Source organism: Microcebus murinus, chromosome 4 (genome assembly GCF_040939455.1).
Source record: "Microcebus murinus isolate Inina chromosome 4, M.murinus_Inina_mat1.0, whole genome shotgun sequence".
NCBI classification, from domain to species: domain Eukaryota; kingdom Metazoa; phylum Chordata; class Mammalia; order Primates; family Cheirogaleidae; genus Microcebus; species Microcebus murinus.
Window position 1 is genome coordinate 12038397 of NC_134107.1, and position 27956 is coordinate 12066352.

The window sequence follows — 27956 nt, forward strand, 5'->3', positions numbered from 1 at the left end:
TAGGATTACGGGCGTGAGCCACCATGCCTAGCTATAAAGAACATTATTTTTTTTTTTTGAGACAGAGTCTCGCTTTGTTGCCTAGGCTAGAGTGAGTGCCGTGGCGTCAGCCTAGCTCACAGCAACCTCAAACTCCTGGGCTCAAGTGATCCTTCTGTCTCAGCCTCCCAAGTAGCTGGGACTACAGGCATGAGCCACCATGCCCGGCTAATTTTTTTATATATATTAGTTGGCCAATTAGTTTCTTTCTATTTATAGTAGAGATGGGGTCTCGCTCTTGCTCAGGCTGGTTTCGAACTCCCGACCTCGAGCAATCCACCCGCCTCAGCCTCCCAGAGAGCTAGGATTACAGGCGTGAGCCACCGCGCCCGGCCTAAAGAACATTTTTGATACAATTGTACTACAAAGTGGGCAGCTTAAGCCACAGAAATTTATTGTCTCACAGTTCTGGAGGCTAGATGTCCAAGATCAAGGTGTTGGCAGGGTTGATTCCTTCTGTTGGCTGTCAGGAAGACTCCGTTTTATGCCTCTTCCCTAATTTCTGGTGACTTGCTGACAATCTGTGGTGTTCCTCAGCTTTGGAAGCATCACCCAGATCTCAGTCTGTGCCCTCGTCTCACATGGTGTTCTCCTGGTGTGTGTGTCTAAATTCCCCCCCCTTTTTTTTTTTTTTTTTGAGACAGAGTCTCGCTTTGTTGCCCAGGCTAGAGTGAGTGCCATGGCTTCAGCCTAGCTCACAGCAACCTCAAACTCCTGGGCTCAAGCAATCCTGCTGCCTCAGCCTCCCAAGTAGCTGGGACTACAGGCATTCGCCACCATGCCCGGCTAATTTTTTGTATATATATTTTTAGTTGGCCAATTAATTTCTTTCTATTTATAGTAGAGACGGGGTCTCGCTCTTGCTCAGGCTGGTTTCGAACTCCTGACCTCGAGCAATCCGCCCGCCTCAGCCTCCCAGAGAGCTAGGATTACAGGCGTGAGCCACCGCGCCCGGCCTCCGGCTAATTTTTTCTATATATATTAGTTGGCCAATTAATTGCTTTCTATGTATAGTAGAGATGAGGTCTCGCTCTTGCTCAGGCTGGTCTCAAACTCCTGACCTCAAGCAATCCGCCTGCCTCGGCCTCCCAGAGTGCTAGGATTACAGGCGTGAGCCACCATGCCCGGCCTAAATTCCCATTTTTATTTTTATTTTATTTTATTTTATTTATTTTTTTTTTTTGAGACAGAGTCTCACTTTGTTGCCCAGGCTAGAGTGAGTGCCCTGGCGTCAGCCTAGCTCACAGCAACCTCAAACTCCTGGGCTCAAGCGATCCTGCTGCCTCAGCCTCCCGAGTAGCTGGGACTACAGGCATGCACCACCATGCCCAGCTAATTTTTTGTATATATATATTAGTTGGCCAATTAATTTCTTTCTCTTTATAGTAGAGGCGGGGTCTCGCCCTTGCTCAGGTTGGTTTCGAACTCCTGAACTCAAATGATCCGCCCACCTCGGCCTCCCAGAGAGCTAGGATTACAGGCGTGAGCCACCGCGCCCGGCCTATTTTATTTTTTAAATTATTTAAAACTTTAATTTAAACTTTTTTAAAATTAATTTTTCTTTTTCTTTTTTTAATTTTTTTTCTTGCCACAGGATAATCTGCTTTACCGGGATAACCTTTTTTTTTTTTTGAGACAGAGTCGGTATAAACTTTTTAATTTATTTCTTAAACTTTTTTTTTTCTTTTTATTCCAAGAGAGAAGAAAGGGAATAAATTCCCCCCCCCTTTTTTTGAGACAGAGTCTCACTCTGTTGCCCAGGCTAGAGTAAGTGCCGTGGCGTCAGCCTCGCTTACAGCAACCTCAAACTCCTGGGCTCAAGCGATCCTCCTGCCTCAGCCTCCCGAGTAGCTGGGACTACAGGCATGTGCCACCATGCCCGGCTCATTTTTTCTATATATATTAGTTGGCCAAGTAGTTTCTTTCTATTTATAGTAGAGACAGGGTCTTGCCTTTGCTCAGGCTAGTTTTGAACTCCTGACCTCAAGCAATCCGCCCGCCTCAGCCTCCCAGAGTGCTGGGATTACAGGCATGAGCCACCTCGCCAGGCCTAAATGTCCCCTTTTTAAAAGGACACTAGTGTTATTGGATTAGGGCCCACTCTCATGGCCTCATCTTAACTAATTACATCTGCAATGACCCTATTTCCAGTAAGTTCACAATTGAGGTATTTGGGGTTGACTGCAAAATACACATTTTAGGGGTTCACAATTCAACCTATAATAGACTGTATATTAAATAACATTATATCAATATAATTATGGGGTTTGGAGGCTTCTTAAAAATGCGTGCTAAAGCATTTAGGTGCAAAGTTCAAGATATCTGCAACTTTCTTTCAAATGACTTACCAAAATATAAGCTATATATATGTAGAGATGGAGAGATATGTAGGTAAAGCAAAGGCAGATAAATGTTAATTGGTGAATCTAGGTGAAGAGTATATGGAGTTCAAATTCTTGCAGTCTTTCTGTAGGTTTGCAATTTGTCAACATAAAAGTGGGAGAAGATTAATTTTCTAAAAATATAAAAATCTGGAAATCTGAAAGTCTTTTGGCTAAATTATTGCTGAGCACCAGAGCAGCAGCCACTTCTCCAATACAGTGCGTGATGGCTCCAGGTCTCAGCCTGCCCACAGTCTGCCCAGGACCCTCTCTTTGGGCCTCTACACCCCAATAGGCACACATTTCCTGAAGGGGCCAAAAGTATTTTACATCATTATCTCACCAAACACTCACCAGAATCTCCCATGAGATGGATTTTATGATTCCCATTTATAGATGGGGAAACTGAGGCTTAGAGAAGTAAGGTAACTTACCCAGTGCTGCATAGTTAGACTAGAATCCAGGTTGACTGACTCTTACCCCTGGGCTCCTAACCAGGCCCTAGAATTCGGTGGACCCCCCCCCCAAACCCATTAACAGCCAGACAATGGCACCCTGAGTCTCTTTTTAGTATTTTCCCCTAGCTTTAGGGCCCATGATTAGCCATAGGGCATAGCCATTGGGTCCCCCAGGCCTGCCCCTGATCCTAGGGCACATGCCCTCCCCTCTTTTCTCAACCAGTCCAGCCTCAAGGCCTGGGTCCTGCCCAGCCATGGACACGCAAGCTAAGAACAAGTGAGACCCCTCCCAGACCTCTCCTCCTAGAGGGACAGCAGGGCACTGGATACCCCTGGTGTGCCCTCCAGATTCACTTCTTTTCTTGTCCATCCCGCTCTGTGCCCCACAAAGCCGGCCACTACAACCTGCAGTCACTGAGTTCTTGGGCCTCTGGCTGCTGCTTGGGTTTGGACAAAGGGAGGCAGGAGATGGGAGAGAGTACTACTAGAGGTGGAGGAATTTACTTCCTGGGATGCCTTCCTGCTCAGCCATGGGCAAGTTCTACCAAAAGCCCGAGCTCCTATCAGGTAACGCCACTGCCTCTTCCAGACCAGGTGGCTTGGGGTTCTAACAGTTCCCCACTGCTGCCAGGGATGGGGCACTGCCATTCTTTGATGGATTCCCTTAACACTGCCCATATTTTTACAAACCATCCCTCCACTATTAAAGTCTATTCATTGGCCAAGTGCAGAGACTCATGCTTGTAATCCCAGCACTTTGGGAGGCCAAGGTAGGAGGATCCCTTGAGGCCAAGAGTTCAAGACCATAGCTTTAAGGCCAACACAGTGAGATCCTGTCTCTACAAAAAATAAAAAAATTAGCTGGGTGTGATGACATCCACCTGTAGTCTCAGCTACTTGGGAGGCTGGGGCAGTTATAGTGAGCTATGATGACAACATTGTACTACAGCTGGATGAGAGTGAGACACTGTCTCAAAAAAAAAAAGCCTATTAATTTACTCCACTTGAGTCACCGGATTCCTGAAAATGCAGGGAAGGCACCTGATCTGTAACTTTCCATGACACCCCCACTCCTCCCTCCACACCAATACCCTATCTTTTGAACACTAGGCGGACAGATCCAGGCAGGGAGACCAGCAGCTTACAAAGTTGTCTTTATTAGTTTATTGCTGCTTCACAGAGCATCATGGTCTGTCCCTCATGGGAATGTGGCATTTAAGGAGATAAATATTTATTTTGCCCCCCACACATCAGTAGGGGGAGGTTTAATAAAAATAGTAATATAATAACAATAATAATGACTATGATCAATAATAAAATGCCCCCTATATTTCCCTAATACACAGTTGGTCGAAGCTTTGTGAAAAAGGAACCACCTTTCTGGGAAGGGCCAGAGTGTGCCTGGAGACCCTCCAGCGGCCCCCCTGGATGCCCATCTCCCACCAAGAAGCTCTTATAAATACCCTCCCCATCCTGTCCCTGCCTAGGAGTCTCTTCCCCTCAGGCCTGGCTGGCACTGAGTCCCCGTTCCCAGTCTCACCAAGCTCCTCCCCAGAGAAGGGACTATGGGTCTGTGTTCTCCCAGCTCCCGCTCCTCCTTGCTCCTTTTGTTTCTCCCTCCTCCTCTTCTGCATCCTCTTCCTTTATCCCTCCCTCCTCCTCTGCATGGCTTCTGCCTCCTTCTGATTACTATTACTTCCTCCTCCACCTCATTCCCCTTGCCTCTCTCTCACCTTCTTCACCTACATCCTCTCACTCCTCCATACTCCTTACCTTTGGATCAGTGCCTGTATTTCCCACCTAGACCCTGAGCATAGACATGGACTTGCCCCATCTTGGCCTCAGCTGGGGACCAGTCTACAGACAAGACACCCAACCTGCTCCCAGGGACCCCTCTCCATCCCTCTTCCTGACTCTTACAAGCCTCCTGGGGGGCTTGGTACTGTAAGAGCTTTGGCACAATCACCCCTGGACACTAGGGCAGAAGAGTGCCATTCCATTCCCAATGGCTGGCACAAGCTGGGGCTGGGAGCAGAGAGGAAGGCAGGATGAGGGCTGGGAGTCAGAATCCTCAAGTCCTAGGAACCCAGGCAAGCCTCCCAGTCACTGCCCAGTCCAGGACCTCCCTGAGTCCGAATTTCCATGTCCCGGACCAGCCGGAATATGGCATTTCTCAAGCTCTTTTTTCCCTCACATCTTTCTGTCCTAGGATTGGGGTGGGCCCTGCCAGAGGACATCAAGGTGTGCTTTCTGATTCAGGAGCTGGGGGGAGGCTCCTGGGCCGTTCTGAGACCTGGAAGGGAAGGAGAAGGATGTCAGAGTGGCAAGAGGCAGGGAGGACTCTTTGCTCAGGGGGCCAGTGCCTCCCACAGGCCTCCCTAGGACCCATCACCTGCTGTAGCAGGGCCCTTGGAGGAAGCCAGATGTGAGGTGGAGTGGGGGGGGGGCTACGTGGGTCACTGGAAGAACCTGGAGAACTCCTACTTAACCCTAAATGAACTCAAAGTCCCTTTGCTCATTCACTCCATTCTTCATTCAATCAACAAACATGCTTTACTCTGGGCAGAAGAATGAACCTGACCCCCACCATCAAGGAGCCCACAGTGGAGGGAAGACAGATACCCAGGAGAAAAACCACAGCACAGCAGGAGCTGCAGGGAAGGGGTTTGGGGGAAGGAGATGGCAAAGGTGGCACCTGCCCCAGGGAGGCAGTGACCACCTGACCAGTGACCAGAAAGTCTTCTTTGAAGGTGATAGTAGTGGGCACTCTGGGTGTTAATCAGGTTAAGGACAAGGAAGGATATTCAAAGCAGGGGCAAGAGCCTGAAAGTGTGAAAGAACATGGCCAGTTCCAGGGCTCTGAGTGGCCTGGTGTGACTGGAGTGGGTGTGTGTATGGAGGACATTGGGGACGTGGCTGGTGGGTGAGTGGTGCCTTCCCAGCTCCTCTTAGGTCTTCCCCTGTCCCCAGTCAGAATGGATTGCTCCTTCCTCTTACCACCCACCATGGGCTGGGCCTCTGATAAGAGTTCCCAGAACTCCCCTTGTATGGCACCCTCCCCCTGTGCCAGGCACTGTGCTGAGCCATTCCTAGGTATCTTCACTTCACACAGGTCTCACAGAAATAACCTTATTTTACAGGTGAGTCAAGCTTAGGCACCTTGCCCGGGGCCACACAGCTGGGACAGCCAGAGCCAAGATTCCCACCTAGGCAGACCTGCCTCCGGGGCCTTGCTGGTGCCCAGTGGTGGGGGTGAGATCGGTGAGAGTCTGACTGAGGATGGGCTCAGCTCGTTCCCTAGCATCGGGTCCCTGAGCAGGGCCTAGCACAGAACTGTCTGTCCTTTGAATGACACAGGGGAAAAGCCCCTCCCACCAGCTCACCTGTATTAGGGAGGCTGCGGGGCTCAGAGATCCCTGGGGGCAGGACACGGACTCGCTGGACAGAGATGTCCAAGGCTTCCTCTTCACTGCTCCAGGAGCAGGATGAGGGGGACAAAAATGCCAAGATCAGATGTGAGGAGCCCACAGGGGGTGGGAACCTGGGGGAGGGTGTGGAGTACTGGGCTGCCCTTACTGGGGTCTGCATCTCCAGCGAGGCCGTCACTGCCCACGGAGGCTGGGCGCCGCAACGCCTCCGAGAAGCTGTGGGGCCGTTGCGGGCCAGCAGTGCGGGCACCTCGGCCCTTCTTTTCCGGAGCCTGTTTGAGGACAGTGCAGAGAGGCTGAAACCCTGAGGAACAAGAGACCGGAACGAACGAACTGCCCTCGACCTCCATCCCGGAAGTGCTTAAGTCCCAGAGCGGGAGGGATGAGTCACAGGTAATCACAGACGCCTGCGATTGGCTCGAGCTCACCACAGAGGCCGGTGATTGGGTCCACAGGACTCACCCGGGGCGGGTCCCTGGCGCTGGGCCTCCCATTGGTTGTGCCCACGTGCACCAGGTGGTTGAAATTGGTGGGCGGTGAGATGAGTTTGGAGCGCACAAAAGGGTCCTTCAGCATCTCCCTGCAGGTGGGCGGAGGGTGTGTAGGGAGTTGGGCGCGAAGCTCAACGCCCCTCATAAGGCGTTTCTTCGCTCCGCCCACAAGAGGCCCCGCCCCCAGCGCCGCGCAGGCGCACCTGCGCTGCTGCTTCTGCAGCTCCTCCGACACCCGGAAGAAGAAGCGGCGCTTGCTCTTGGTGCGGAATAGCTGGCGCCGGCTGTTGTCGGTGAGGTCGGGGATGTGGAACTCGTCCTTCTCTGTGAGAGAAACAGAGAGCAGGGCAGGGCTCACAAGTCCCCAGGGCCCCAATGAGCTCGCGCTCAGGTCACACACACACACTCCCTCACCTGCCAGCTGGTTCCTGAGGTAGGTGAGGCGGACCTTCTCGGTGCCATAGAGGAACAAGGAGCCCTCTGGATTCAGGGGCCGCACCTGAGGTGGCAGGCAGAGGTCAGGCCAAGCCACCCAGCCCCACCCCAGGGCAGCCTCCGGTGACTGGGGAGGCCCTCACCTTCTTGAGCGGCACCGTCTGCACCCATTCTGCTCGCCTCACGTCAAACACATCGATGGCGTTCTCGCTGGACACTGTCAGGTAGGGGGCTGCGTAACCTGCAGGCAGGAAACTGCCTGTGCTGTGCAGCCCCCAGCAAATTAGGCACCTCTCTGAGCTCGTTTCCTCCTCTGTACCACAGGGAACACCTGTGTCCTGTCACAGCACAGTAATTTCCACACTCCACGCAATGGTCCTTCCCCTGAAGACTCTACGTGCTGCCCTACAGGACCTCCACGGCAGAGAGAACAACTGTGGAACATGCACTGCATACCTGGCACAGCTCTAAACACTTGCCATGTTTTTTCTCCCTTAATTCTTTCGTCTCTCTTTCTTTTGAGACAAGATCTGCTATGTCACCCAGGCTGGTCTTGAATTCCTGGCCTCAAGCGATCCTCCTACCTTAGCCTCTAGAGTGGCTGGGATTACAGGTGAACCACACCCAGCTCCCTTAATTCTCAAACTCTGAGCAGGTACTGTTATTATCACCCCTAACAAACAGATGACAGAATGGAAACCTGGGAGCTAAGTAATGGTCAAGGTCACCCAGTGAGGGCTGAGATTTGGCTCCAAGCAGTCAGTCTGGGTCCAAAGCCTACAATGCCGAAAATCTATGCTACACCCAAGCCACAAGCCCCACCCTAGAAGAGCCATTGCTCATGAAGGAAGCTCTGTCCCTCTCTTCCACCCCTTAGCTCATCACAGCAGTTACTTGTGAATGCACCTAACTGCCAGACTGACCCACTACCCCATTCATTCATTCCTCCAAACATTCAGAGTCCTGGAGTGTGCCTGCCTGGGCTGGGTGCTGGATATAGATGATGAAACCAACCCAGGCCATTCCCCAGACCCCCAGTGCACTAGGCCAGCCATTCAGTAGGAGGTGATGAGCCAAGACACAGGTCTGAACAGAGAGGTAGAAGAGCAGAGAAGGGAAAGACCAGTGACATGGAGGGCAGGGCTGGGAGCATGAAGGCACTAGTAACAATGACAGCAAGGGCAGCAGTCATCTTTGGAGTGCCTACCAGCTCCAGGCCCTGCATTGACACTGTAGCTTGATTTGGTTAAGAGTTTGCTGGATACAAAAGGAAGGAGAGCAGCTCAGGCATGGAAGAAGAAAGTCCCACACAAGCCACCAAGAGCAGGACAGGCTATGGCTGGGCTGGAGGATGTGCTAGGGTGTGTAGGGCTTCCAATACCAAACTCAGGAATTGGGGCAGGAACCTGTCTTCACCCATATACCAAAGGTGCCTGGCCCCCCAGCCAGGCCCTCTGCAGGCCTTACCCCAGCCCGTGGGTGCTGCTGGCCACAGCAGTTCATGGCCACGAGACTTGCAGCCTGTGCCATCCACGTAGATGCCAGCAGTGGTGAAGAGCAGCAGGAACTCACTGAGGCTGAGCTCCAGGGCGCCCAGTGCCTCACCCAGGCCCCCTCGGGACGGCGGCAGCTCCTCAGGCACCAGACCGGACCCCAGCACCAATGGCGCAGCCTCATTGAGCAGCGGGTAGAGTGTGAAGCCACCAGCGGCACCCACACACAGCCGGTCGCCCAGCAGCCCCAGGCTCTGCACAGGTGCGGGTGCCTGCAACTCACGGATGCGGTGCTGCCAGGGCCCTGGGCCTGGGCCCAGCTGGTAGCAGAGCACTTGGCGTTTGACGGCCACACAGAGCACTGGGGTGCGATCCTGCAGGATGCGCCCAGTTACCACTACCTGGCAGCCTCGAGACTCGGGGATCTTGGCACCTGCTGCCTCTGTGCTCTCCAGCTCAGCCAGGGCAAAGAGGCGCACGCTGGGGCCCCGGCCACACAGCACGATCAGCAGGCCCGCTGTGGGGCTCACGGCCAGTCGCTGTACCCGCCGGCACTCCCCTACCTGGAAGATGTCTGCAAGGTTGTCGAGGGGAGAGTGTCAACCACAGGTAGGTGGGAAGTAGCACATCCCCAACCTCCTCTGTCCCCTGGGCTGACCCCACCCATGCCCACCCTTGGCACATACCATTGCTGCGCAGATGGATCACAAACAGCCCCTCCTCGGTGCCCAGAGCAAGCCGCTCCTGGTCTGGTGGAGGGAGAAGGTGGGGGGTCAGAGGGTCTGTCCAGTGGTGGAGAAACTGGGTAGTCTACCTGCCCTTGTTAAGCCTGTTTCTCTTGAGGAGGTGGGGGTGGTAATAGTCCCACTGACCCTGTATCACCAGACCCTTCTCTCCCTTGGCTCTAAAGAGGGAGAACCACGGGGGGAGGGGGAGGTGAGAGGCCCACCACCTTGAGACATGGGATTTGGGGTAAGTCACATCACTTCTTGGAGCCTCAGTTTCCCCTTATGCAAACTGGGGACAATGATGGTGCCTCTCTCACAGAGCGGCTGTGAGGAAGAGAAGCAGCAATGCTGGTGGCTGGGAAGCAGAGCCCTTGCTCAGTAACGCCCTAACCCCTCCAGCTCCCAACTGACCCAGGGGACCCACACAGCCTCTCCCATGGCTCCCACCCTGAGCGAGGGCAGGGCTGGCTCAGGGGCTCAGCTGTTAGGGGAGGCCTGGGAGTGCTGCTTCAGGCATCTTCCCAGCTGTAAGTCATGGAGGGGCCCTGCTGAACGTAAGTGAGCCTCATGGCAGCTCCACCCAGGAGATGTGAAGCTCCGGGTGGCTGGTTCTTAGGCTGCCCATGGTCTCCTAGCTGCTAGAGAGAGCCAGGACCAGAACCCTTGTTTGTCTCATTCAAAGCCCTTGCTCCTTCCACTTGCTTGAGATTCTTTTAGAAAAAGCAGAAACTGAGGTACAGAGAAATGCAGTGGCGAGATGCCAGGCTCCCTGCCCGATGGCCCAGGACTCTTCACACAGCTGTGCGCAGAGGATATCTGTGCAAAGCTGGGTCCATGGCTCATGTCTGCAGGGAATGGGTAGTGACGGTGGCCCTCTAGACTGTGCCTGTGCCAGCACCAACCCTATGGGCCCAGATTGCTCCCTCGAGCCAGCTCACCAAGGATGGCAGCACAGAGCGTGTGGGGCAGCAGTGGCAGCCCGTTGTCGTAGGCCTCTTTGAGTGTGTACACGGGCCGGGGTCTTGGCCGTGTGTCCAGCAACAGCCGCTGCAACTCGCCCAGCATGTGCAGCCAGCGCTCCCGCTCCTCCTTGCTCTCGGCCAGCAGCAACACGGTGCACATGGCAGGTGGCACGGTCAGCTGGGAGGCTGTCACCTGCAGGCAGGGTCCAGGCTGGAAGGCTGTGGGCTGAGAGCCTGCCATCTTGCCTCCCTTCTAGCCTCCACCAGCCAGTGTGCACAGGAACTGAGTGTGCACTCGCTGGGTGCAGTGCTAGGCCCTGTCCACAGCAGGGGACAAGCTGGTCAGGTGGTCACATAATATGCAGACAATTGCAGAGCCCCGTATGACCAGCACCATAATAGGGTAAGGACGGGCCCTGTGGGAACAAGAGTACAGCCCCTACCCCAGGCCAAGAGGTGAAGGATGACTTCCCAGGGGACGTGAAACTTCTGCCGGAGCCTGAGGGGGAGTGGACTAACCAGGATTTAGTCAAGGAGGGTGAGGGGCTGGGGACTGGTGGGGGCTGGCAGTTCCATACAAAGGGAACAGAACGTGAAGGACTGAGGATAAGGCGAACAGGGGTACAGGACACCCTTGGAACTGGAGAAAGCAATGTGTGGCCAGAGCAGGGAGAGATGCAGGGGGAGAGGGCTGGGAGGCCTGCAGGGTCAGATCCGTGGGGCCTCAAGGCCTCAGTCAGGAGCACCCTGAGGGTGATGGGAGCCACAGAAGGTCCTAAATAAGGCAGGATATATCCAAATTCTCATGTGGGAAGCTCGCTGTGGCTGCAGGATGGAGAGCTCATCGGGGCCAGAATGGAGGCCACTGTGGCCATCACGTGGAGAGGGAGGACAGTGGCTGGATGGGAGACAGCATGAAGAGGCAGATAGTGGCTGGCCCATCACATCACAGGCACTCACCCTAAAGATTCGTGGCAGGTCCTTGGACTGGGCATGGATGACATCCGAGGCCAGGACAGGAGTGGCTGAGAACTGGGGGTCCCTGGGAGGTCCATGGAGCAGGTTAGCGGTCTCACTGTCCCCAGCTGCCCCACCACTAATCCCAGGCTGTGTCCTGCTGCCACCACCCACCTCAGATCCAGCGCCTGCAGGAGGGCCCCGCTGGCCGGGCTGAGCCGAGGGTCAGGGGCGTCAAATAGCAGCAGGCGCGAGTTGCTGAGGGCAGCAAACACCCGCTGCCAGCCCCGCCGGACGCCAGAGGGCCGCGGCACCTGGGGGAAGGCAGGCATGGGAGGGCCCGTGCCAGCCCTCAGCCCCCCGTGCCGACCCCCTCCCCCAGCCCCTGCTCACCGACAGGAAGCCCTCGTAGGCAGTGCCCGTGCCCGTTTCGGGGTGCACTCCCAGGGCTGTGTGGAGCAGGTCAGGGGGCACGGGGCAGGGCGGGGCCTGTGGGGCACAGGTTGAGTGACAGAAGTAGCCGCAGGCTGTGGGGAAAGTGGGAGAGGGCAGATAGAGTGAAACTGGGAAGGGACAGCCTCGAGCCAGGATTCTAGGCATTCCCAGTCCCAGCTTCCCTGAGGCCATGATGGCACCTGAACTGTCACCAATTCCCTGACAAGTGAGAAAAGAAAAACAAAAACTGAGCAGTGGGACAATGGACCAGCAGGTGCCAGAGATCCTGGGTTGGCAGAAACGGCCTGGGTGTGTCTGGGTCACACTCATGGGGGCTGTGGCTGGAGTGCGGGGAATGGGTGTGTGGAGGGCTGGGGCTTCTCACCATCACAGCCCAGGCCCTGACGGCCCAGGCCCAGCATCAGTGACGTGCAGCGGAGACACTTAGTGGGGGATGGGAAGCTCCGGAGGCGCAGCATGTGTGAGCCAGGCTGGGGAAGGGGAACATGTCATGACCCATGCTTGCCACAGCCTCCCAGGGCCCTGTGCCCGTCCCTGAGAGCTCATACCACCCCAAATATGTCTGCCAGTCATGATGTGCATGGAAGGTCCCATGGAGCTTGGCAAAATAGCTTGGCACCCCAGCCCCACTCAGCCTGCTATGTGCTCACCTTAGGAGGAGGACCTTCTGCAGGGGCTGTGGTGGCTGCAGGTACTCTGGGGAACACAGCCTGCTGGAGGGGAAGTGAACAGGTGAGAAGGGCAGGGGTGGGGCCCAGCCCCCACCAGGGAACCTGGCTGTGCTCACCCCTGAGCGCAGGCTGCGTCGGCCCTCTGGCCTCAGCTCTGGCTCCACCCCAGACCTTTGGGCCTCTCCTGAGACACCAGCCTCCTTGACAGGATCCTTCTGGGGATGGGAGAGGGAGGGACAAAGTCAAGACCCTGCACCTCGCTTCAGGACTCCTCCCCAACCAGCCCTTCTCCCTGTCTCTTACCTCAGAGCCCCGGAAGGACAAGAAGGGAATCAGGGAGTTTGATGGCTTAGGGTCTGCAAACAGAGTGTAGGTTACTGGGGGTGGGGTCCCTGGCCTAGTGAACCTGGGGCCAGCAGCGGCCTCAGTTAACCGCCTGAGTAAAACAGGGAAAGGACCACAGGCTGGGGACAGGGCTAGCACACAGCAGGTATTCAGTGAGTGCTGGTGACAGATGGCAGGGTAAGCAGCAGAGTCCAAGTACAGACTCCTGTCCCACAGCCCTGCCAGGCCATTGCCAGAGCCTCTGGGTGACCACGAGGCTGTGGTGGGGGCCTGGCTCCAGAATGGGCAGGCAGGAGTCACTCACCCCCTGGCCCACGGGCCCGCAGCTCCTCCCGCAGTGTGGCCAGCTCCTGCTGCAGGGCCTGGCGCTGCTTTTCAGCCTCCTGCAGACGGCTGGGGGAGAACGGCAAGGGCTCGCCACGGGCCTCTGCAAAGTGCCCGACCCTGAGGTACCTGCCCCCAGCCTCACCGCTCGGCCTGCAGCTGGGCCTCCTGCACCTGCGTCAGCCGCTCCTGCAGGCCCTGCTTGGCGCGGATCTCAGCCTCCAGCGCCGACTGCAGCTCCAGTCTGGCTGAGGCCTCCATCTTCTGCAGCCGTCGTGCCTTCCACTGGTGGTCCTGATGGCCATGGGGCACACGTGCAAGATGCCCTCTGGGCCCGGCTGCCTCAGGGGCCTACTGCCCCAGAGCACACCACTGCCATGCCCTCTGACCAGGCTCAAAGCCCCAGCTCAGCCACTGACCTGCTGTGAGCTCAGTGTCCCCACCTGCAGAGTGACGCTACTGGCACCCCCCAACCCCCAAGAGTGTCCCTGGGGCTCACCAGCGGCCGGGCAGGGAGCGTCTGGGTGCCCACGTTCCGCAAGGACTCCAGCTCCTCAGCCATCTTGGTGGCCAGGGCCTGCAGGTAGCCTCTTGAGACCTTTTCATCATTCACCCTGTTGGGAAAGGGGCTCAGGGTTAGGGGCTGGGCCTTCAGCCCTCCCCAGGCCCACCCTGGCCCACCAGCACCCACCAGCGGAGGATGTCGGCGATCTGGGCCTCCCAGTTGCTCTCCGTCTCCCGCCGCTCGCCCTCCAGCTGCTGCTTACTCTGCTGCTCCTGCGCCAGCTCTTCCACCAGCTGGGGGCCGGGCGGGAAGGTGGCTCAGCCCCCGGATGCTCCGGCAGCACTGGCCATCTGCTTTCTCCCCATAGGACCCCCAGCACCCTGAGCCCCATGTGTGTCTGCCCTTGCTCACCTGCTACGGCCTGCCTGCCCAGCCCCTGGCAGCTCCGCCCAGCCTCCTGCTGGTTGTCCTACCCTCTCTTGTCTACCCTGTCTTGTCCCTCTGTCTGCCCTGCTTACCCGCTCCTGCTCCCGGCTCAGCCGCCGGTTCTCCTCCTGCAGCCGGCACAGAGCCTCCTCCTTCCCACTTGGCCTAGAGAGGAGAAGGCCGAGGCAGTGACTCCCAGCCCGGCCTGGGACCAGCCTGTCCCCACCACCCCTCCTGCCTAGCTCACCTGTGGCTGTGGGCCTGCTCCAGCTGTTCCCGCAGAGCGGCCACCTCCTTCCTCAGTTGCACTTCCTGAGTTCCACCCTCGGGCAGCCCCGTGCCGTTGGTCTCAGAGGCTGTGTGGACAGTCTTGAGGATGTGGAGAGGGGTCAGGGCAGGGGCCCAGGAGGACATGGCCCACCCCACCCCTGGGAGACAGGGGTCAGGCCTGGGGGAAAGCACCTCTTGCCAAGGGGGTAAGACCTCACTACCTTGACCTGGGAACACTCCTCAAGGCTTCGCTCCCGCTGTCTCTGCAGCCGTGTCACCTCCTGGTTCAGAGTGGCCACCTGGGCCTCCAGCTGTGATGGGTGCAGAGGCAGGCCATTGCTGACTTGGCCCACCCCAATCCCTCTGCCCCACCTTGCTACAGACTCAGGCATGAGGAGGCAGTGGGCTTTGAGACCACCCTCCTGCTCGCCCACCTCCCTCTGGGTAGTCCTGGCTTCATTCAGCTGGGAGCTCAGGGCCTGGGTCTGGCTGGCTATGGCAGCTTCTCTCTTCTGGGCCTCCTGCAACCTCTGGAACAGTTCCTCCTGCAGCTCCCTGGCTCTGCATAGCTCCTGCTCCTGAGCCTGCACCCTTGCCCGAGCCTCAGCCAGCTCCTGGGAGTCAGGGTGGGGAGGACAAGGCCCAGAGTCAGGGAAAGGACCTCCCCAGCATAGAGCCATGGGCCACTCACCAGCCTCAGCAGGCCCTCACCTGGCAGAGCTGGTCTCTCTCCTGCCATGGGTCACTGTCCTGACCTGGGGTACTAGCAGGGGGCCCATCCGTCTGGGACAAGGAGGCATTGCTGTCCCTCAGCGTCTCTGGCAGGAATAGTCACTGAGACCTGCACATACTGCCCCAGCCTCAGCCAGGCACTGCATGTGCAATGTCTCATAGAACCTTCACCACAGCCCAGGAGGTGGGTCTCCTTGGCCCATTTACCACATGCAGGGGTTTAAGGTATTTCCCCAAGATCACACAGCACATACAGGGCAGGGATAGGACTGGAACCCAGGGTGAACTCAGCCCAACGTGGGGGTACAATGGGAGCAGCAATACCTGACAACTTCTCCTGCAGAGTCTGCACTTCCTTCTGTAGCTGCTGCAGCTCCCAGTGGTCTGAGGTGGTGGACAGGGCCTCTGGCAGGGAGGCAGCCCCGTAGTGAGCAGCTGTTCCCGCAGCAGCAGCCCCAGAGCCAACACAGCCAACCTCAGCCAGCCCTGGCCCAGCTGTTCCCCGTACCTTGGCTCTTCTGGCTCAGCTCCACCTTCTCCTGCTCCAGACAGTGGAGCTTCTGCTCCAGAGCAGCCAAGGGCTCAGAGCTGCTCTCAGGACTGGGACTGGGGGAGAACAGTGGTGACACATGTTGGCAGAAAGCCCCCTCCATCCTAGTGCATCCAATCACTCCATCACCCAAGACCCATGCAGACCAGACCTTGCCCTCAGGAGACCCCAGGCTGGTGCCATGGGTAGTGGCTCCAGGGCACAGGCTTCAGGGTCCTGGGCCCAGGTGTGAGCCCTAGTCCTGGCCTTTCCAAGCTGTATCACCTTGAACCCAACAAAGCTTCAGTTTCCTCACGGACAATGGTGGCAATAATAAGGCCTCTCCAAGGGCCGTTGAGAGGATGTGGTGACACAGGCCAAATTGGCCCTGATGAGTGGGGGTCGGAGGCATCTCCTGCACCCCAGAGAATGCCTCACCAGGACCTTGCCGCAGTCTCAGGCCAGCCCCTCAAATGGGTGACCATCCGCCCTTTTTACAGAGGCACTAAGTGAGGCTTGGGAGCCATAGGGGCTTCAAACTCCAGGCCTCTGGCTCCAAGTCCAGTCCATTCTCAGCTTGCTATGGAGGGCACTGAGCAAGCCACATGCCAGGATGGGGCCCAGCTGGGCACAGGTTTGGCTTCGCCAGGACCCTGAGGACATATGGGATCAGAGCACCTGTCACATGCAGGCACTGGGTAGCCATTCTGCCTTCCTTCCTGGTGCCTGGTGGACTTCCACCATCCTCCAGGCCAGGCAGTCCCCAGCTTCCCACCAGGTGTGTGAGGCCTAAACTCACCTGCCAGAGGTATAGGTAAAGCCCACGAATGGCAGGTGGTGGCCCGAGAAGGCCCCATGGCAGGGTGGCGGCAGGGTCCCCTGCAGGAGGAGATGGGAAGAGAGGCAGAGTGAACAGGCACAGCTCCAAGAGGAGGCCTGAGAACTAGGAGGTCTCCACAACCTGCTCAGGTGGGAACCAAAGGGCATAACATGGCCCCCACCAACACAGCTCCCATAAGTCCCTGAGGGTGTGGCCTCCTACAGGCTCCTGGGAGTTTTAATTTGATTAATAGGATGGCACCTTGGATCAAAGGACTGTCACTTGGCACAACCCACTCCAGTGTGGGTGAACGAGATGAGGTGAATCATAACTCTTACAAGCCCCTGGGGTCAGAAGGCCTTACCCCTAGCCCATCCCAGGGAACTTCCGGAGGCTTCCCACAGCCAGTGAGGGTCAGGGCACCTCCCTGCCTTCAGTAGCATCTGCCACTCACTGGGTGGTTGAGGGTATCATCATCCACATCAAAGTTGGAGGTGTCCATGGGCCCTTGGAGCTCAGGGACATAAGGGGCAGTGCTGGCCGCCAGCCGCTCCCAGTCCACGCCTTCGAAGAAGGGATGGTTCCGGAAGTCATCCAGCCCGCCACGGCCCAGCCGCTCCTCCTGGCGGCACAGCAACTGTCGGATCAGGTCTCGGGCACTGGCCGGCACGTCAGGCATGTCCGAGGGGAACTGCAGGTGGTCCTGCAGGCAGGAGAGTCAGGCTGGGTCAAGTGTCCAGGATTCCTACCACACAGACTTGGGAGTCCCACTGCCCTCCCTGGAGTCCCAGAGCCTGGCAGCCAGACCTCATGGTTCATGATCTTGCCATAGGTTTCCACCAGGGACTCGGCGTAGAAGGGCGTCTCCCCAAAGATCAGCTCATAGGCGCACACTCCCAGTGACCACCAGTCACACTGCGGGCCGTAGTGGCCCTTGCCCTCCTCCATGGCCTGCAGGATCTCAGGGGAGATATAGTCCGGTGTCCCTACTGCCACTGATGAGTCCACCTGTGGGGGGTGGTGTTGATGATGCCATGAGTGCAGCTTCAGGCGTGGCCAAGGCTGCTGGCCCCTCACCACAACCCTGGCACTCCAAACCTGCCAGGGCTGGGCTGGCCTGGTGCCCCCAACCTGGGGCCTCAGCCTCCATTGCCCCAAGAGCTTGGCCTGCCTGGTGTCCCCTGCTCCCACTCTTGGGTGGGGTCCTTACCATGCCATTGTTGTTGAGACGCAGGCAGGAGCCAAAGTCAGCCAGGCGAATGTGTCCATTCGCATCCAGGAGGACATTGTCTGGCTTGACATCCCTGGGGGAGGGCAGGGAACATGAGGGGCTTGAGCTGTGTGTGTGTATGTATGTTTAGTTGCATGACCAGGTGCAACGTGTGTGCATGCACATGGGAGGGAGAGAAGGCTGGTGGCCATGAGGAAGTGGGCAGCTAGATTGGGGAAAGGACCATCGAGGACAACCCTCAGAGGCAGGAGAGTGTGCTGTCAGGGCTGCAGGAGCCAGACATCCCCAGTGCAGACCACGGCTCAGCCACCCACAAGCCAGGTCACTTTGAGTCAGGTGCTTACCTGTGCTAAGCTCTGACTTCCTCGATTAAAATGGGGACAAGAGCAGCCCCCACCAAAGCTTTCTTAGCATAAGGATTCAAAGGAACCACATATGAAGCCACCGGAAGTGTTTGGCACACGCTGAGTGCTCAGCAAACTAGCTCTCCCCAGAGCAGCCGGCAGGGGCTGGATGGGGCAGGGGCTGTGGGGCCGCACCTGTGGACGTAGCCCAGCTGGTGCAGCGAGTGGATGGCCAGCACCATCTCAGCCAGGTAGAACTGTGCCAGCTCAGGCGGGAGGCGGTCCTCAAAGCGGCTCAGCAGTGTGAGGAGGTCTCCACCGGCATAGTAGTCCATCACCAGGTACTGGATGGCGGTACGTAGGGAAATAAATCAGCCTGGGAAGAAGGGGCACCTGCCCCTTCACATTGGTCCCAGGGGGCTCTAGGGCTGTGTCACCCAGCATGGCAGTTCCCAGCCAGAGCTCAGCCAGGAGGCTCCAGGCCAGGAGCTGGAGGGAAGTGGAAGCCTCTTTGTCCTAGTAGAAGGGGGTCTCTCTCCTAAGTCCCAGCACCCCCAGCTCCCTAGGCAACCCCCCTCTAACTCTGCAGAGTGTCCTTACCAGGTACTCCTCGTCTTGGAAGGCATAGTGCAGAGTGGTCACCCAGCGGCTGTCCCCCTTCACCAGAACATCCCGCTCCTCCCGGAAACAGGCCGTCTATAGCAGGTTTCGGGGAGCAGGGGGTAGGATGGGATCAGAGCCCAGAGCCCAGGAACCCCCACCCCTGCCTTGCCAGCTCAGGGGATGGGGAAGGACTCAGTAAGTCTAGGGGCTCAGATGGAGGTCATGGCTCTGCTCTCCCCAGGCTGTTTAGATAAGCCCAAGCTCACACTTCATGGCTCTGGGCCTTAGTGTTGCCGTAAGGAAAATGGGAACAACTCTGCTTGCTTTTAAGAAAGGTTTATCATGAGGAAGGGACGGGAGATTGGTGGCTGTTGAGGGTGACTCCTTTGCCTAGTCAGCAGCCATGCCCCGTCCCTTCCCCTGGATGTCCTGGAGGCCTCAAGGGCAGCACACACCTGCTCCCACCCACATGAAGGCTGCCAAAGGCCCACCAGGCCCACACTGACCTCAGCTCTCTTCAGCATCTCCCACTTGTGCAGCATTTTCATGGCAAAAATCTGCCCGCTGTCCCTCTGCCTCACCACAGCAACCTGAGGCCACAGGGAAGGCTGAGGTCAGCACAGCCCGGTGGGAACACACTCGCCCCCACCTACCCCAGGCCCTTTGCTCACCTCCCCGAAGGCCCCTCGGCCGATCACCTTCAAAATCTCAAAGTCATCTCTCTGCAGACGTAGCTCTTTCACCTTTGCTACAAAGGGGCTGGCTGAGGGGACACGGAGTGGGGCTCAGAGTGCATGCAGAGTGGGTGGGGGGCCAGCTCCCTCTCTCACCTTGGGAAGCCAGGAGCTGCAAATCCTGTGAGGCCAGGGCAGGGGTGTCCTCCCCAGCGAGCAGCCTCCCACTAAGGAGTCGAGAGGAGCTGGAGCCCATTCGGCAATGATCAGGAAGTACAGAAAGTAAGAGTCCTGGTTCAGATGACCATCTGGCCCCCAGACCTCTCTGGAACCCCATCCTCAGACTCCAGGCAGCCTCTGCCCCAGGGGTTGATGGGATTTGTGGTCCTCCCCAGCCTAGGGCCTGACTCTGGCTGGCCAGGTTACCCTGGGGACCATGGGGATACCATTCCCACCCCAGCTCACAGTTCTTGGCCCCCTAACAGGGCCAGGCCAGGGCCTGTCTTGGGAAACTGGACTGGTGACATTCCTTGTCCCTAGAGAGGATTCTCTGCCATTTGGGAGCTGTGGGCCTGGGTCTGGGGACCCTGTAGGCATAGAGGTACCTGGCTGGGGATGAGGTCTGGGGCAGCCTCAGAGCAGGGAGGGCAGACTCTGTGCAACCCAAGTGGGCCCCCCTCGGTCTGGAGGCATAGATACCAGTCACCTGGGTGCTCACAAAACTCAAAACCAGAGCCAAAACACCTCCCGATGGCTTGACACTAGCACCTGAGGGTGTGAGCGCTCAGGAGTCCCTCCAGGCCTGACCAGCCTGTAGCTCTAAGCCCTGCCTCCCTCCTGGGGCCTGTGCCTGGCCAAGAACCTCCTCTTTTCATGAGGGGCATCTCCAGCCACTCCCAGGCCCTTCCCAGGCCTGGAGTAGCCACAGGGTGGAAGGAGGGAACTGGGCCTTGGGAACTTAGGGAGGCAGGAGTGACCATTCAGAACCGGGGGCAGCTGTGGTCTGGCACCCTGCCTCAGTTTCCCCTTGCCAGGAGGTAAACTCCCTGCCAGCTGGGCGGGTCTGTGGGTGGGACAGAGAGCTGCTCCACAGGTTTATCAGGCAGAACCCCTGCAGCGGGGGTGGTGTGGAAACCTCATTACCAAAATTAATTGTCTCTTTCCCAGGTGTGTGTGTGGAGCTGGGGAGAAGCAGCCACCGGCCTCTGAGGGGGAACTGAGGCCGGAGCAGAGTAGTGACCCACCAGCCAGACAGGGGCCGATGCCCAGGGCTCATAGGCATGACAATCTAGGCCTCCAGGACTGGCCTCCGAGTCCCCTTGCCTTGCCACAGGGCATGGGGGCTCTGGGCAGCAGCAGGGACAAGTTGGGGCAGGAGAGGAATGAGTCACCGCCCTTTGAGTTACCTCGGGAGATGTCAACAGATGGGCCCCCATGCCGGGGTCCCAGGTAGAGGTGCCAGAGGCAGGCAGGGAGGAGCACACGTGTGTGCAAACACACTCACGTGGATGTGGGAGGTGATGACAACACAGACACAGGACTAACACACAGGAGTCCCAGGGAGACAGGCAGGCAACAGAGGCAGGGGCCATCTGACTGCCCTCACCCTGGACAGAAGGCCTGGGGCTGGAGGCCAAGTTGCTGGCATATCTGGGTGGCAGGCCCCCAAGTGTGCCAGGCCAGGCCTTGTGCCTGCCCAGAGCTCAGGAGCGCTAGGAACGCTAGTCACCCACTGGGCAAACACCCGCCTCACCCCACCCTCCAGGCCAGGCCCCTGTGCCTTACCCCTGGCACAGGTATACATGGCCTGGCCGGGTATAACCAGGGAACCCTCTGACTGGCGCCAGGGCCCACTGTAGGTTCAGGGTCACCCCAGGCCAGCCACTCCCGGTGACTCAGATGAGTCAACCAGGAAAAGGCACAGACCCACCTCCAGCCAGGCCCCCTTCCCCGGCCCTGGGGGAACAGCTCTCAGAGAGCCTGGCCAGCAGCTGGCAGAGACCAAGGGGCTTAAGTTGGTTCCTAAGTCCAGGCTGCGGTGGTCCTGTACGCAGGGAGATGGGTGTGTGTTTCTGCAAGTGTGCAAGACTGAGAAAGCCTGTCAGTGCATGGCACAGACGGGGATCGCAGGGGGTGTGGGGTGTGATGTGTGAGCGAGGAATCTTGTACACAACTCCGTAGGGCGTGCCTTGGGTACATGCGTCTGTGGTCTATACCTGGGCACAAGTTTGTGTGTGTCTGTGTGAAGTGTGTGCTGTGTACCTGTGCCCGGGTCTGTGAGTGGGAAGGCCGTGTGTGTATCCAAGTGAGTGTGAGGTGCACAAGTGAGAGAGCAGGCCACGGGTTCCAGTGGCGCGTGTCAGGGCCAGTGAGGAGAGTACGAGGGGAACGTCTGGGGGTGCGGGTCCCTGCGGGAAGGCCTGTGAGCGTGGAGCGCGTGGAGTCCCGGCGCGGGGTCCCTGGGGCCGCCCCACACACACACCTTGCCGCACCGCCACTCACCCCAGCTCAGGAACTGCGCCACGTTGCGCTCCCGCCGCAGGGGGGTGCTGCTGAGTTCGTGGTGCAGCCCCAGCAGCAGATCCAGGAGGCCGTCGAGCCCCGGGCCGCCGCCGGCCTCGCCCCGCGCCAGCCGCTCCAGCGCGCACAGCCGCCGCTCCATGGCTGCGGCCCGAGCCCCAATTCCTGGCTAGAGCCCGGCCGCCCGGATGACCGCCCGCATGCCGGCCCGTCGGTCGGTCCGTCCGTCCGTAGGTCGGTCCGCGAGTCCACCCCCCACCCTCCCGCCCTCCCCGCTGTCACCTTCCTCCGCCGCAGCCTGCGCGCCCTCACCTGGGCGCCGCGCCCCGCCCCCCGACGGACGGGCAGGTGCGCCCCGGCCAATGGGAGCCGCGGCTGAAGGTGAAGGTGGGAGGGCGGAGGCGCGCGGGGGTGGGACCAACTCCGGCCAGGAAGTGGGGGGGCGGGCCTCGGAGAGTAACTCCTGGGCGGGGTGGGGGTGGGGGTGGGTCCCCCGGGGTCCGAAAGACCGCCTAGATTCCTGCGGGGCCCCAGGCCCAGCTCTACCTGGGCCCTCGCCCGGCCCTAACCCAGGTGAGAAAGGCCCGGAGCACAACTTCCCTCGCCCCTGGGCAGTGGCCGTCTCTCTGCTGGGTCAGGGAGAGGGGCTGGGGACGCCCGCGGCCCCGGAGCCGGATGGGAGTTGTAGTTCGCTCTCTCCCAGGTTTGCCCGCGCTTGGCACCCCCCAACACGCCCCCAAAGTTTCTGATCTCACTTTAATTGTGTCGTTAGAGCTGCCCCAGGAGGCAGGAAGGTGAGGTAGGGATGATCACACCCATTTGGCAGATGGTCACACTGAGGCTTGGGAAAGATGAGGTGAATTGAGGGACTGAGGATGAGGAGGGTCCGAAGCTAGACCCCTGCGGTGGCGCTGGGCTGGGCCTGAGTCTCAGCCTGGAAAGTGAAGGGCAAGAAGAGGTCCCTAGGGGCTGCCGGAGACCGGCGGGAGGGGAGGGGCTGACTCTGGTGGTGTTTCTGATTTCTGCCCAGCTGTAGCCAGCTGGGCTGGACCAGATGCCAGGGGACTTTGGGTCTGTCCAAGACGAGAGATAAAGGGTGGGGCATTTTAGTGGCTTTAGACAACACATTCTTTCTTTAAAAGATCTGTTCAAGGGTTTGCCTCCCCTCAGACTGGGGCCTCCTTGTGAAGGGACAGGGCGAGGCTCCCCGCCTTGGGGGAGGAGGAGCTCTGTGTTTGTAGAGCTGAACTGAGCACCCCCTGGCAGCAAGCAGGGTGCTCCTCCACGTCAGGGGTCTCCCCTGTGATCTCAGGGACTCTGCCCTGAGGCTTCGCAGGGCCCACAATCTGAGAAATATTTGGGGAAACATAGTCCGCATGTGTTACCCAAGTCGGGCCGGGACGGGGAGCCAAGATTCAAACCCAAATCTGGGGATCCCAGTCACTGCCTTCGGGTCTCCTGGCATGGGGAGGGGCAGGAGTTCCTCTGGTTTGACGGAGCTCCCCTGTCCCTCGGAGGGATTCTGGGCCCTCCTACAGGCGGAACGGGGTTGGGGCCCCCAGGAGGTGAGAGGCACCTGCTCCCTGAGGCCACAGGGGGGCGCCAGAGACCAGAGGCGGGGCAGGCGCTGTGGCCGGAATGAAGTTCCCACCTGGAGAACAGGTGAGGGGGCCTGGGTGGAAGATGGGCCTCTCCTCTGCTGCTCGTGGACACCCGGATCCTCCAACCCCACCCTAACGCGGCCCCAGGGGTCTGCTGTCGGGGCCAACTTGTGAGGCCTCTGGGTGCTGGCTCATTCCCTGTGTGACCGCTGGTGAGTCTCTTAACCTCTCTGAATGCTGAGTTCTCAGAAAAGTCCATCCTCCCATGCACCAGACGCCATCCCCACACGGTACAGCGTAGCGGAAACTGAGTCTCAGACAGCAATAACGGAGTCTCCAGGCCAGGGGCTGCGTGGGGCAGAGCTGGGACCGAATGTAGCCCTCCCTGCCTCTCTTGCACTTTATTAGTTTTTGTCACATCTCTTTTGCAGGCTTCAGTTTCCTTGTCTATAAAAGGGGGTCGGGCCCCCTGCTCAGTCTCAGGCCTCCAGCCCTGACAGAAGCAGCTCGAGGACACTGCCGCTTGGCCCCAGCAGATCTGTTTTCTGATCCCATGTTAGCCAGAACCCCAAGGGCCACAGAAACCTTGCCTTGCTCCCTACGGAGCCCTGCACATGGTGGCCCCTCTCGGAGGGACTCCAGGGAAGAGCAAGTCCAGTGAGATGAACCTCTCTCCCCAGAGCCTTGGCCCAGCCCATCTGGGCGGTCAGGCCACTGCGCCCAGTGCAGGAGGGCCCTGCTACCTCCACAGCCTTTCACCTCACCCCCAACCCCTCTGGCAACAGGTCTGCCCAGCCCTGGGGGAATAAATCACACTGATAGCACTGTGCATTCCCATGGGACACCTTGGCATTTCAAAGTGACTTCAGATCTGTTATCTTCACAAGAGCCCTGCTAGGAGAGAGTTGTCATTACCTTCCTTTCGCAGATTAATTCACTGAGCTGCAGAGACTGGATGATGCCAGCCTTGAGCTCCTTCCCTTGGTCCAGAGCCTGCCTCAGTCCCAGGTTCTGGGGCTAGGTCAGTGCCTGGCAGCAGAAGGGAGCCATGTGGTGGCGCCTAGATGCTAGGGACAGGGGCAGGGAAAGGCCAGACTGCAGGAGGCTTGCTGTAGGCTTCTGCAAAGGGGCTTGGATGCAGAAAAGGAAAGTGTCAATTCAGCGACCCAGACCTCACAGAAAGAGAAGGTTCAGAGGCAACGAGAAGCCCAGAGAGGGGAGCACAAGTGACTGGCAGGGGACCCATGTTCCCGACCCCAAAAGCATAGCCCTCTGGCTACAGGAGGCAGCTCAGACACAAGGTAGGCTCCGGGGGTCTGTAGCATGGCAGCCACATGATAGGCTCATGGCTGTGGCGCCCCCTTCCCCCAAGGCCCTGGGAGTCAGCCTCCAGCAGGTGGCCTGGGATGAGTCACCCAGCCCCACCTCAGAATGCAGCTCCCAGCAGATGGTCCCGCAGGGCTGAGTAGAATGGCAGCCACTGCCCTTAGCCACTCGGGAAACAGAGTGTAGTGTCCCACCTCCACCCAGGGGTCAGGGAATGAGAGGCTGGCTGTGTGGTCATACAGCCCTGTCCCTGCTGACTGGGCATGTGGCCTTGTGCAAGTCCCTTCCTGTTTGGATACTGTGTTTTTGTGTACAATGGAGAACTGCACCTGCTCAGGTGTGAGGGATAAATGAGGTACCCAGTGTGGCCACCAATGGCCATCCTAACATTTTTCTCCCTAGAAGGAGCACGGGCAGCCATGTGGTTGGAGGTGGAAGAGCTCAGTAACCCTTCCTTTGCTGCTCAGGCCCCCAGTTTTATTTAAATGTGTGACTGTTGGGGGCTCAGGGAGGGGCTGATGGAGATGGTGGGGGTTGAGAAGCCCCCCCACCCCGCCCCACCCACCCGGCCCACCACGGGAGTGTCCTTTGAAAAGTCCAAAGCTCCAAATGGGTGGACATATGGTGGTTTCATCATCCTGGTTTTTCTTCCAAAAACCTTCCCTGCGCTGCTCCAACAAGCCATAGGGGCTCCTACGCTCCACAGTGCTGCAGCCGCATGTGGTTTTACAATTATCCGTCCCTCTAGGTGCACAGGAAGCCAGGCCTGGGTCCCCTTGGCCACCACCCCCCTAGCCCTCAGGCGCCACTGGGTCTGCAAGCTGCTTCAGGGAAGGGTGGGTCCCGCTTGCTTTGTTCTGGGTGCTGGGTGGGGCACCGTGCTCCCTGCACCCCACCCTTACCACCACCCCAACTAACCTCCCTGGGGTGCTCAGCCAAGGAGGCCACCAAGGTGGGCCTCCTGGGGCTCTGTGAAGTGTGGCTGCTCCTGCCTGTAGGGCCTGAGGAAACAGGCGCAGGAGGGGAGGGGACTGGCTGGCCCCCCACAAGTGGCAGAGCTGGGATTTGAACTTGGGGCTGTCTGCCCAAGGCTGCCCTCTTCGTGCTGCCTGAGCTGTTGAGCTCTGAAGGGGATGGGCAGGAATGCTGGCATGATCCTCCAGGCCCCTCTCCCTGCCTCCCCAGCCCACCCAGGCTCTGCAAGTCCTGCATGTCCTACCAGCAGCCTATTTGAGATAAGAACAGGGCCCTGGGTTGCATTTGTGGTTACATCTTTGTTTTCCTTTTTTTTTCTCTTTTTTTGAGACAGAGTCTCACTTTGTTGCCCAGGCTAGAGTGAGTGCCATGGCATCAGCCTAGTTCACAGCAACCTCAAACTCCTGGGCTCAAGCAATCCTCCTGCCCCAGCCTCCCGAGTAGCTGGGACTACAGGCATGTGCCACCATGCCCGGCTAATTTTTTCTATGTTAGTTGGCCAATTAATTTCTTTCTATTTATAGTAGAGACAGGGTCTCACTCTTGCTCAGGCTGGTTTCAAACTCCTGACCTCGAGCAATCCGCCCCCCTCGGCCTCCCAGTACATCTTTGTTTTCTAAGGAGCAGAAAAAATGTTTATTCTGAATGGGATCTTAAGACTGGGTTCTGGGCTCTGAGGTGCCACTGGGTGGGAAACTCTGATCAGATTGTCCTGAAGGCCTCTTACTCCAGAAGCCTGGAGACTGGTCGAAACCCCCCTCCTTTGCCCCAGGAGAAGAAGGCCCCTAGGGAGCTGGGGAGGAGGCGAGGGCTGGGGGCTAGCCCTCCAGGTAGGTGGCCACATCTCAGTCCACAGCCCCTGGCCCTTCCCAGGCCTCTGTCATGGCCCTCCCTGAGCTCTGGGGCAGACACCTGCCCTCAAGCCTCAGCTCAGCAGGCACTTCCTGGGGTAGCCCCTGGGGGTTCAAACCCCCTCTGTCACCTGCAGACCCCACTGGGGGAGTGTGCTCAGGGAAGGAGGGCAGGCAGCTTCCCTGACTCCCGGTCTATGAGCACTCTCAAGTTCTCTTTTCTCTGATGCACTAACTGCTTGACCAAATATGCTCCACCTCTCTTGGGTGACACCTGCCAGCTGAGAAGCTGTCCCAAGCTCTCAGGACTCAGGCTGGAGTGACAGCATTTAATCTTTGACATGGCTTTCTCAGCCAAGTGCAGCTGCAGTCTGCGGTGGGTAGGGTCGGGGATCACCACCATGTATTTCTTTATAAAGCATGTGATAGATTAGAAGCCGGAGGGGAGTGGGCTCTGGGGTGGGTCTCCTTCCATGACCGGTGCTGCTCTGGCTGTCCTAGGACTTGGGCTCTTTTGGCTGTGAAATGTGGAAACAGACCTCCCCAGCTCATGAGGGCTCTGGAAAATCTAGCACAAGGTGAACCCCACGCAGGAGGCACGCTGACACATCCGATTGGAACCTCAAAGACAGAACTCCCGGCAAGCCTGTGACCCTGGAGCACACAACTGAGCCCTGCAAACCCTCGGGCTCTTGTTTACATCCTGCTTTTGCCAGTTTGCCTGGAACGGTCTTCACCCCATTCTGTACCCTTTCCTGTCTCCCCTCTCCCAACTTGTTCCCCTCCCCTTTTCTGGTACAGTCTCCCCATCTATGACATCATCTGGAAGCCCAGCCCCACCCTTAATTGTACTTTTGTGGCTGGCCTGTCTGCTCTGTCCATCTTCAGAGTCCCGGCTTCCCAGTCTGTAAACCACCCTTGGGGCCAGCATGGTGCCAGGCTGGCGCTGGAGCCCAGAACCCCTTATTTACTGACCCCTCCCTGTGCTGAGGGCCCCACGGGCGCCCACTTGTCTGTCCCTGGCTAAGCCAGAGCCCAGGCTGGAGGAGACGCCGTGAGGACCCTAGAAGGGTGCCAGCCTCGTCCTCAGTTATCAGACGTCTTCCCAGCCGCTTCACCCCCAAGTAAATCGCTCTTGCCCAGCTCTCACCTGCCATGAGGAAGTGGGTCCCAGCCCCTGGGGATCCCCTCTCCCTACCTGTCCAGGCCTCACCCTCTTCTCAGGAGGCGACAGTTGCTGCACAGCGCCCCCTGGAGGCCTTGCCAATCTGTCCCTGCTGGCATCTTGGCCCCCAAATGCTCTGCCAGCAACCCCACAGGCACTCGGGAGGAGGGCCCCGCTACTGCCCCCAGAAAAGATGACAAAGCACTAGAAGCCAGC

At 58.3% G+C, this 27956-nt stretch overlaps 1 protein-coding gene across 3 annotated transcripts; it reads right to left on the minus strand.

Moving 5' to 3' along the window:
- Positions 1–4017: 4017 nt before the first annotated feature.
- CDC42BPG (CDC42 binding protein kinase gamma) lies at positions 4018–22069 on the minus strand. Of its 3 annotated transcripts, none has more exons than XM_012778001.3 (37): positions 21805–22069; positions 19300–19391; positions 19135–19218; positions 18626–18721; positions 18221–18369; positions 17661–17754; positions 17258–17458; positions 16905–17153; positions 16430–16509; positions 15610–15707; positions 15426–15506; positions 15081–15187; positions 14804–14983; positions 14591–14680; positions 14347–14468; positions 14192–14264; positions 13860–13966; positions 13668–13782; positions 13314–13462; positions 13149–13237; positions 12803–12855; positions 12616–12714; positions 12479–12538; positions 12193–12298; positions 11766–11899; positions 11547–11686; positions 11376–11457; positions 10392–10608; positions 9412–9474; positions 8700–9299; positions 7376–7473; positions 7212–7296; positions 7001–7121; positions 6769–6886; positions 6455–6578; positions 6262–6347; positions 4018–5171 (listed from the first exon to the last, which is right to left on the minus strand). In XM_012778001.3, exons 1-37 carry the CDS (start codon positions 21962–21964, stop codon positions 5115–5117), a joined length of 4659 nt encoding a protein of 1552 aa, XP_012633455.1. In that variant the 5' UTR covers positions 21965–22069; the 3' UTR covers positions 4018–5114. The 3 variants fall into 3 exon arrangements, with proteins under 3 accessions (XP_012633455.1, XP_012633453.1, XP_075857896.1); XM_012777999.3 differs by having other exon boundaries at positions 12479–12541; XM_076001781.1 differs by lacking the exon at positions 19300–19391 and having other exon boundaries at positions 12479–12541; positions 21805–21892.
- Positions 22070–27956: the final 5887 nt, after the last annotated feature.

What these genes read in the sequence shown, in the direction of transcription:
- CDC42BPG (XM_012777999.3), bottom strand. Translation starts at nt 21,964, where the DNA reads ATGGAGCGGCGGCTGTGCGCGCTGGAGCGGCTGGCGCGGGGCGAGGCC. An exon ending in TTTACCTATACCTCTGGCAG is followed by an intron (nt 15,708 to 16,429) that starts GTGAGTTTAGGC and finishes GTTCTCCCCCAG; the next exon opens with TCCCAGTCCTGAGAGCAGCT. An exon ending in GATCCATCTGCGCAGCAATG is followed by an intron (nt 9,300 to 9,411) that starts GTATGTGCCAAG and finishes ACAACCTTGCAG; the next exon opens with ACATCTTCCAGGTAGGGGAG.